The 10,511-nt window shown below is 38.9% G+C and overlaps 1 protein-coding gene across 1 annotated transcript in view; it reads left to right on the top strand.

Moving 5' to 3' along the window:
• Window positions 1–699: 699 nt before the first annotated feature.
• MDFIC2 (MyoD family inhibitor domain containing 2) overlaps window positions 700–10,511 on the top strand; it is a 40,490-nt gene continuing 30,678 nt past the window's right edge. Inside the window, exons 1-2 of the mRNA XM_010718721.2 lie at window positions 700–892; window positions 1,570–1,657. Of these exons, the coding sequence (XP_010717023.1) occupies window positions 1,570–1,657 (88 nt within the window). The 5' untranslated portion in view covers window positions 700–892. The remainder of the gene's footprint in view (window positions 893–1,569; window positions 1,658–10,511) is intronic.

The following is a 10,511-nucleotide window of genomic DNA, read 5'->3' as shown; positions in this document are numbered from 1 at the left end:
AAAATAACTGGATAATTCTGAATGTATTCTGCAATTAACAAAATTCTGTTTGGGAAAGCAGAGTGGCATTTGCTTTCTGCCCTACAGAAAAAGTAGGGAGTGACCTCTGAAGTCTTGTTCTCTTTGCTCCCACAGTCAGAGAACTATTGCTGATAAAGACAGCCAAGGCATTTTAAAAGCCAACTAACAACCTTCAAGTTTGAAGGCAGAGGGCAGTCCAGCCCACCACACTGACCCATGTGTTGCCCATCAGCACAAGGGCTGCCCTCACTTGAGCCCTCTCAGTCCTGTCCAATGCTCACCCCATGCCCACAGCTCTTTGGGGTCTCACAGCACCCAGCTCCCCACAGGATTAGACCTTTCTCATTGCCAAAGTAACAGCTGTAAATAGACACTTGGGTCTAATTTCTACAGCTTTCGGTATTGCAACTTACATTTAGCCAAAATATTGACTCATTTGTCTGATTAGTCCCTATTAATCTCCTGGTCGACTTTTTCCTCCTCTTGCAGATCCACTGGTTTATGAACTGCAATAATAACCTTTCCAAACCAATTTCTCTTTTGCAAAGCTGTTGATTTTCCATCACTCCAGTAGTGCTGGGATGCTGATCACCCCCTGCTTCTCTACCCTGCCCTGCTCTAGAAGTGCATGCAAACAAAAAAGGAAAAAAAAAAAAAAGAAAAAAAAACCCTCAGCAATAAGTTGGCTGATTCTGGCAGCAAGACAAATCTAGCACCACACAGCAGGCAGGAAGAGAATGCACTGCTCATCCTTTCGGTTTTGTCAGTGTATGGGAATGCTGGACATCAACACACAGCGAGGGATTCGGCCGAAAGCACTCCTCCTCGGCATCTGAGCCCTGCTGCCCTCATCCCCTTTTGGAAGATACAGGTAAAAATAGAGAAATGCTTTTGCTAAATGGATTCAGCAAAAATAGAAAGCAGTTAGAAGAAGCCCGGACAGCCTAATCTTATTGCTAGCAGGCGATGGAAATAAACTACAGTGCACAGGCTGATAGCTCCTGTATACATAATACCCTCAGGTACTGTAACTTGCATGTGATTCTTCTTGTTACAGCAAATAAATAGTCACAAGTGGCACTAAAGGATTTTTTGGATACAATTTGTTTGAGTTGCCTCTATAAATGTTGATCATTATTTACATAATTATACCTCTCTGACAGCAGGCTTTACAGCTACTTTGAACCACGATAAGCAGGCTGGATGCTCCTCTGCAGCCAGACCGTGTCTGATCCGTGTGTTGTATGTACTTCTCTTAGCAGCCTGCTATGAATGTCTCACTCATTCATTTCATCATGTAATTTATAGTAACATTACAAAAGAAACCATCTATATTCAGCAACTATGTAATATTGATAAAGCATTTAGGAACAGAACATAAATTTAATGACAGGTATAATATAGTATCAATAATCTGCAGAGAAAAAGTGTGTCTGTGTAAGTGAGCAATTCCTTAGAACAGAAACCTAAACAGAGAACATTTTTATCTGACAGAAATGTGAAGAGAATTCCCGATGTCCCAAAGTTCCTTTTTTTTTCCCCCCACAGATGTCAGAAGCCAAGACAGACAAGGGAAAAGTCAAACCAGCAGAAAGTTTTGAAAATGACAAGCAAAATATTTCTTGGCTGAAGAAAGGTAAGCTGCATTGCTGAGTTATTAGCTGCATGGTTGTGTTCAGAAGAAAAACCACACTAGAAATCTTACAGCTTTAAATAGGGCTAGGAGTTTCCACTGCAAACTCCAGAACTTGACACCTATGAAACATTCATTTTATTTTGGTGCAAAAGTGGCCAAAATTGCCAAAATTCTGAGTAACCTGAAAGTTTGTTTTCCCAACATGCCTGCATTCCTTGGGAAGCTTTGCTTAACCTCAACTACAACACTAAGAAGGATGGACCATCCTCTTAATTCCTGAGGAAAAGATTTTATTAACTCAAACGTGTACTGAAATGGATTCACATGTGTTGAGTTTCCTCTAATATGTGAAAAACCAGCCCAAATCTTTGGACTTGGCAGTGTGTTACCTTAGGATCAAGTAGTATCAGTTGTCAGCAGTTCATGAAGTATAGACTTCCAGAATTGACAGCTATTTAGTAGCTCTTCCATTGCAAATAATTGTCAAATATGGGTATTTCTAGTAATATGTTAAACTATTTTAGAAAACAAATACATGATTATAAAAGTTTTCTTATTACTTATCCCTATATGCATAAAAAAGATTGTCTTGCTGGAAAAAAAGTATTCATAAGTTAACACATAACTTATTCTAAGGCCCTCTTTGTGTAGGTTAGCTCATGATAGCAGAGTAACTTCACTGTATTTCATATGTAAGCACGTAAGGGAAGTATATAACTTAAAGTGAGTCTTAGGGCAAAGGCTTCCAAGATAAGCATGATACAAACTACGTTAGGTGCAAATTAGGGCTTCTAAATGAAAGCAGTTGTATTCTAATCCTAACAAACGTCTTGGGAAGACTCAACAAGTGACTTCATATTTTGAAAGCATTAACTAGGTGGGTACTGAGGAAAAGACCATTCACAGCAATTATTATGATGTCATCTGTAAAACGTCTATTTTAAGCTCGTGTAGTTAATTTTGATAGATATGTAAGTTGGCATAGAGGTTGGATTGAAGTAAACCTAAATTAAAGTCTCTGCCCTGTGTTTTTTGTTGTTTCACTGGTTAACATGCAGGGCTTGTTTGGCTGGACAACCAAAATCCTCTGATTGCAAGGTATCAACTACATCAATAGGAACTCTGCAAGCAGAAGATTTGCAGGTTGAGCATCAGAAAGAACAGTACAGATGAGTGAGATCTGGGTCATGTTCTACAAGATAGCATTGCAAGTTAGTTCATAAACAACAAGCACATGCAAATAAATACTTACTCCATCAGAATAAGTACCAGAGACTGGAACCTTACAAAAGGAAGACAGAGGACTTTAACTGGTCCTTAGTAAGAAAGACACTCTGAGCAGGGTTAGAACATGGGCACGAGCCCTCAGAGCCCCATACAGTTATCTATCCTCTCGTCTAGATGTACTTCAGGGGCCAAATTGCATCTCTTCCAACAGTACATTTTTGAGTTGGTTTAGCTTCACTGATGCACGCCTTCAATGTTTTTGTAGTTCTCCCCCTCCTAAGGAGATCCACAGTTCTGAGTTTCCAGGTCATTAGTGATGTTTTAATTGTTTTGTTCTTGGAGGAGGTAATCTCCTTAGAAAGAGAGACAAGTGCAGTTTGTTTGCACCTCTTCTCAAAATGCAACAGAGAAGTGGGCCTTGAAGGTCTTTTACTGCAGCTGAGTCAATAAATAGATGAAGTGTCTCACAAGAGACAGAAAATTTCCTTGAGATATCGATATGGACATTTAATATTACACTGAAATTTGCTTATTACGAAACTGTTATTGTTTCTTTGCTTAAAGCAAACATCACTTTTTTTAGAGTATGCTAAAACAAACTGTCTGGAGCAGAAGCTTAAATTCTATGTTTAAATGTTTTAAAAATACATTACATATAGATTTCAGGCATTCTAATAAGCAATGAATTGTGGAAAACAGACTTGTACTGTTTCCGTCAAGCACAGTAAGAAGACTATATGTTCTTTTAACATCACGCTTTAAAGAAAAGTTATTTTTATTCATGGTTTTGTATTGATTATTTGTTCCTTCTAAAAGAAACAATCATGAACCACATAGTATCAGAAATAAACATCAAAATACAGACTAGGCTGTGGCTTTAATATCTCTTGTAGACGTTTGTTTCTTCGTAATGCTTTGCAGACTAACAGCCCATGGACTAGTGGTGCAGCGGGTCAACCCCAGAATAAAGTATCTATTACTTGCTTGTTGGCTTTCAGCATTAGGAGCGCTTAATCTTGGCCGGGAGATGGTGTTTTAATCTGGCTACTACTTGTTTTTCTTCTATTTTTTTGGAAGAAGATATTTTGTTTCTGTCTCTCAGACTCTTAAAAGCTGAAATCAAAGCCTCATTTTGAAGAAAAGCTTCCAAAAGACATAACAGAAACCAAATCAGCCACATAAGAAATATTATAGAAAAGCATTAAGCTGTGCTTATAAAAATGTATCCTTAGTCAGGAAGCCCCAAAAGGTTCCTACTCATGCCCCTACCTTGAGGTCACTCATACCCACTGCTACATTCATTTATCCCTGCCACAAGTGCACCAGAAGACTGTTGGGAGTTAAAGGTGACACAGGGAAAAAATAATGCTGCACAAGCCATCACAGTGTTGGAGAGAATTGTCTATAAAATCACTGCCCTAGAATGTATTTTTAAAAGTAACAACAACATATTTACCTTCCCCTTTAGTTTCTTACTTATCATAAAAGTCATTATTTGATGAAGGGCCTGATGCTCTCTACAGTAGCTAGGAAAATGTGGAACTACAGAGAAATAGTAAAAACATAACCATGGAATTAGACTGGTAGATGTGCTGTCTGGTTTTGCTAGGCTATCCAGGAGTCCTAAACCAGATTGGTACCTCCTAGGTCACCCAGTATCAAAGCCTGGCTCTGAACATCAGCAGGAGAGGCATCCTGGGTGAGGGCATTCCATCAGTGAAGATGGAAAAGTGGTCTTAGTCCTATCCCAAGCAGTCTTGAGATCAAGAATTTGCACCATTACCTTTTACAATAATATGGAAATAGCCCTAAGGAGCATGTTTCCAAGGATCACACAAAAGTTGAGAAAACCGTGGCCAGAGGTGCCTCCTCCACATGAACCAGGGCTTTTTCCACCATGGCAGCAATAAGGAGTCAGAACAGCAAGTGTGTGGGAAGGGAGGTCAAAGCAGAGCTAAATTCACACCCAGCTTCAGCATGTGGCTTTTGGAATGCCTTATAAACATGTAATCTCTTGGTATCACTTGATGATTACAGCCATATGGATACATAGAAGCAGGCAAGAGCTTAATCTGACTGACACCAGGCTTTAAAAGGTGACACTGATCTTGCACATGGAGGAGAAGTGGTTTCTTCCCTATTTCTGCATCCGTTGCAAAAGACAGAATGCGAGGAAAAATGTGAGGGCTTAACACTGCCCTCCTATGGTTTCATCACAAACTGACCCTGGCAGCCCAGGAACACAAATCCAAGTTGCACAGAAACGAAATTTCATTTCAGGATATTCTCACACAAAGCCCTCCTGTTTTATGCTGCCCAGCTGTGTACACAAATGCCCTCCATATATAACTTCCAGGGAAAAGTTAATGAAATGGCTTCCTTGCCATTCTCCTGCCAAAAATATAGCTGGAAGGCTAACTTCAAGACTTTCTCCAAAAGAGTCCCTTTCTGCACTAAAATTCTCATAGATCAGAAACGTTTTGTCAAAAATAAGCCTGGTTTCATTGTCTTGCAAAGAGTAAGAAGTCGAGCCCTGATTTCTTTAATCGGCTACTCTAGCCAGCAGATTTTCGCTGTAGGCTAAAATTCAGCCCTGTGCTGAGGGTCAGTGCAAGGTCAGCCCTTAAACCATAAAACAGGGCTTAAGTGGTAAAAGGAGCCTCTGTTCAGGATTGCATTTCACCCCTCCAAGGACCACAGTTTATATGAAAAGGAGGATTTACTCATATCATAGACCTGGCTGCAGTGACGTTATTCACATTATTCAAATAATACCTTATTCTAGGAGTTATCCCACTGAGTGAGATTGTGCCACACTTAGTGGTACATCCCAGAACTCTGATGTGGGAGTTTACAGCTACTCCCAACTGTACCTCCCCATAACATCCCACAGCTCACCCTGGGAGGTGTTCCTGCAGGAATAGCAAAATCCTCATTTTTGGAGCACTCAAATACCTTTTCCCCAGCATACCTCTCACCCTGGATACTCAAAGACTTTAAGAGATTTTTTGGAAAAGTAACGAAGCAGGAAGAACATACTGCCTTGAGATGTTCTTCCAATATTCAGAAGTCAGTAAATATAACAATAAATACAACTGCATGCACACTTGGACACTTGTTTCCTGCATTTTGCTGACTTGGGTCCAGCAGCTTTTTCCCTTCTCCCAGTCTGAATTAAGTCATTGGATTGAAAAGCTTTATAGAGTTCTGATAGCAAAGAAAAACCTCTCAGTTTCACATAACAGAAAATGCCAAATGCTTATAAGATGAATGCTGTAATCTAGGCAGACTGCTTCCAGATAAGAACCACACACACACACAAAAAAAGCACATTTAAAAACTGATGACAAGGATCCCAGCGGGCTCAAATTCCTGGAAGATGCCTTGTCAGCTTCAGGACTATGACCACATGAATTAATTGAGACAACCCTTCCTTTAAGTTGTAAAACAGTAGATTTAAGGACTCTCTTCCAATGAGGAGAGAGTATATGAAATCTGCAATGGTCCCAGCTCACCACTCCTAATTATAGTTTTATAAACTGAGTGGTCCTTGATCTTTGAACTGCAGGATCCTTGGAGATGTAAGGCTTCGAGTACTGCAACAAAGGTGGAATTAATGTACACTGGCACTTCTGTCTGTGGATGAGAGGATTATCTTAAAGTCACTCTCCAGTGCTGGACAAGGTTTATTTAGGTTTGTCCGAATTCTTAGCTCAATCTTCCACAAATGAAATAAATACATTGTGTTCAACTGCCAATGCAAGTCAAGACCTCAAGATGTTGTTTTGTATCATTCAGCCCTGGAGATTTTCTAGAGCAATTCTGCTCTTTATTGTACTGGTGCAAAATCTTCCCCGTAGTTGCATGAGTGCAGTCAAAAGACAAAAATAAATTAAAAAATTAACCCAGTGTAATAACACAAATAGCCATTAGCTGCTGATTTTTATTATTTAGCAGTACACACGTTAAAGCAGAATCCTCATTACCAAGGATCTCCATAACACTTTCTACTTAAGATAAGCTGCATCAACATGATCAGCAACGCCACTAAAGTAGGAGTTACACTGATTTGCAAAAATTTAATTGAAGCAGCATGTTTAAAGCATACCTGTAATTATCTTAGGGCATAAACAAGGGAGGAGAAATAAAACAACATTCATGAGAAGTCTTGTTCTTACCACTTCAATTAGTAGAAGGAAGGGTCAAATACAAAACCAGTTTCCTAGCTCTAAGACAATACAAACAAGAAAGATGCTTGTAGTAAGCAGAATAAATACCTTGGTTGACAAAAAAAAAAAATCTGTGTTAATAGAAATGAAACTTATTTTAGAAACTTAATTCTTAATGCTTTTGACTGTGTACCTACTCCAAATCAGGGATGTTGTTGGCATTAGTCTACAATACATACATCACTGTCATAAAACAGTTTGTTTCTCCTCACTGCCAGCCCAACCTGTTTCTTTAATCAACTTCAGCCCGCACTTCAGAAAGCTCAAAAAAGTATTATTTGTATTTCACCTTATCTTGAATAATGGAAATGTCACCGGTGTTATTCTTGTTCTCTCCTGAAGGGTGAATGAGATATATTGAATTCTAAATGTGCATTAGACACCTAAAAACTCTGAAAATATTATCATTAGTGGGCTGTTAGATTATTTCAAAGAAGGGAATTTCTTAATTCCCTTAATCTTAGAGGCAGGTAATTGTGGATGTAAACAGCTCAGTGCCAATTTTCGGAAGCTCTGTAGGCCTGCAAGGTTAAACACCAACATGTAGAGCCAGACTGACTGTCACATAGAGATAGAGCAAAATCCTTACTACTGGGGGAAGAGGAGGGGGACAATCAGATGCTTAAGGTAAAGATAATTACATTATAGGAAATGGTCCTTTTCTCCTTGCAGATTTGTATTGCTTTACCAAAATACAGCAGCATCTAAATACTCAAACCAAATTGCAGTAAGTGGGCTAAATCCTGGGCATGCTGTTTTTCTATTTGCCTCTGGTGTTATATCTAATGCTTCTGAAAGTTTAGACATTATGTTTTATTATGTTAGCCGAGGTTCAAAAAAATTATTTTTCCATCCATTTAAAGTAATTATTTAGAACTAAATCCAAATGGAAAGACACTTAGACACTAAGTGTCTTCTCTAAATGTCCAATAATAAAATATTGGACATAATAAAACCCTTATCAAAAGAGCTTAGTGGTAAGTGACTTCTTTTAGGACGCTCCAGATCTGTGCTGAGAGCACATGATTGTGTGAGAGGACTTCACATCTAAGAAGAAGAAAACTCCAGCTCTCAGCTATCAGATGCTCTAATAGCATGGTATATAGATTCCCAAGTACATACGTTTGGTGCACTACTCGTTTCTCATTGCTCCAGAGAGCGCAGGAAGGACACTACAGCCCAGCAGATAGGGCACCTTCATGGAGGGCAATAGATTGGCTCTATTCACAGTGAGAACGTATTTACCTATCCAGCAAGAAGTGGAAAGCTATCAACAAGTTGTCTCAACTTCTAAGATGTACGTGTGCTGTGTGGAGGGATGAATCTAGGAAAAGCATACACAAAGAGCTGAAGCCCACAGTTTAGCCAAGTTTTTTCTTTATGACATGTACCATAACTGAGATTCATCTCTTTGAAGAGAACTGCACAAAGATTCGTTATCTCCTAAGTAATACTTAAGTGGCAGAGATCTTTGCCTTCCCCCTAAACTAGATTAATTTTATTTTATAGGATTGAAGCAGTCTCTCAGGGTCTCCTGATTATATATAGTCTCATTCTAATTTCAGTCTTTAATCTGAATAAACACATTAGAAAAACACAGACACAATTAACTTAATCATAAATTCAGATGGATTGTTTATTATCTGTCTACTTAATGTGCTTATGATTGCAGCAGTTAAACATGATAATGTTTTCTCTCACACAAGTGAATATACGCAGTGTAGAAATATGTGCAGGAAGAAAAAACTTATCCCTGAATATGTCAGTAGGCTTCAGAGATAAAGTAGATGCACTGCTCACTGTTGTGCTCTGCAGAAAAACACAAACATTGCCTTGATGGTGTTGAGACATCTGAGAACTGATTACTGACAAATTACATTCCTGCATATCTCTGCTTAAATATGCCTACATGTAGTCTCAAAAGGAAGTGTTATTGCAGTATCAAAGATGCAGATAGCAACACTTTTCTACAGTGCTGCTGCACCTGTATTTGAAAAACAGAGATGTAGATTTGGGTAAATAAAGTCACTTGAGTTCTTCTGAAAAAAGCACAAGTTAAAGCAATACCTTCCTATCAAAGCAAGCATCAGACATCAGATTTAAAGAGGACGGTTATCTTAGATGATCACCTCCACAAACAGTTAGATGCCAAAATTATAGTTGGATTCCGATTCACTTTCTTGTTCCCACAGGATATTGAAAGTAAACAATTATTTCAAGTATGAGTTCAATTAAATTAGCGATTACTACTCAGGTAGGCTTTCCTGTCATTAGGATAATTTTTTTCAAAAGACTTATGGTGTAACAAAATGAAATTAAATTTGGGTTTCAAACATTCAGGTTTTAAAACACCACTTTTTTTTTTTGGCCCAAGAATCATTCGTTTTCATTGTCTCTTGTCTCTCAGGTAGAATAGCACCAACTTACATAAGTTATATACAAGTACTTCAATCACTAAAGCCAAATTCGGACTAGTATTTCCTAAGTCTAAAATCCCAAGGGTTTCTGACCTGTGTACTGACAGTCAGAAAAAGTTTATTCATAGAATTCATTAAGGTTGGGAAAGACCACTAACGTAATCTAGCCCAGCCATCAGCCCAGAACCACCATGCCCTATATTCAGGCTAATTCTCAGCCATGTTTCATGCTGGCTATTTGCATGATGCTCACTTAGCTCACATAAGGCTTAGAAATAAGGTCAGAGGAATCTTGGAAAAACAGCACGCATTCTCAGGTATTTGCAATTTTGTAGTACAGCTTCATGTAACATACTTTTATCAAGTGCACTTCTTTCAGCCATAAGCTTCAGAGAGACAGTCACTTTTGGGAAAAGAAGTTTAAATATCTCATTTCCAGCAGAACAACCTGAACTGTAATGACTTCAGGTTTTACTTACTGCCACTCTACCAGGAAACGTCATCCCTCACACTGCCTAAGAGAGACAGGGACCTTGCAAAGGACCCACAGACTCTGCAGGAACCCTACAAACCCAAGGAAGTCAGGCAGCTTTGGATCAGGCTTCGGCTGAACCAAAAATAGTCAATCCAGTGTAGCATGTAAAGCAGAGGCTAAGGAAGCAGCAAGGCAGATGATGTGAGTAATATTCTAATTTTGAATATAGATTGTTATTTTAAAAAGATGCTCTAACCTTATGTAAATTCACCGATCCTGGCTTCATACAAGTTCTCTGGAAGCTCCTTCAACAAATGACATCTTGAATTCAGAATGAGTTTCCTTGACTCCCTCTTAGTCCCTAACCTAAGGATTAGCACTGTCCAGCAGAGATGATAATCACTACATAAAGAAAATCCAAACAGCAGTGGAAGCTCCCCCAGCTCTCACTTGGAGGGAATCACCAACAGTTGTAGAAGGGTAGTATAGTCTCCCTGTCTTAAAAA

This window comes from Meleagris gallopavo, chromosome 14, assembly GCF_000146605.3.
Source record: "Meleagris gallopavo isolate NT-WF06-2002-E0010 breed Aviagen turkey brand Nicholas breeding stock chromosome 14, Turkey_5.1, whole genome shotgun sequence".
In the NCBI taxonomy this organism is placed as follows: Eukaryota; Metazoa; Chordata; class Aves; order Galliformes; family Phasianidae; genus Meleagris; species Meleagris gallopavo.
Note: the sequence above shows the minus strand (reverse complement) of the source record. Positions and strands in the feature narration are given on the sequence as shown.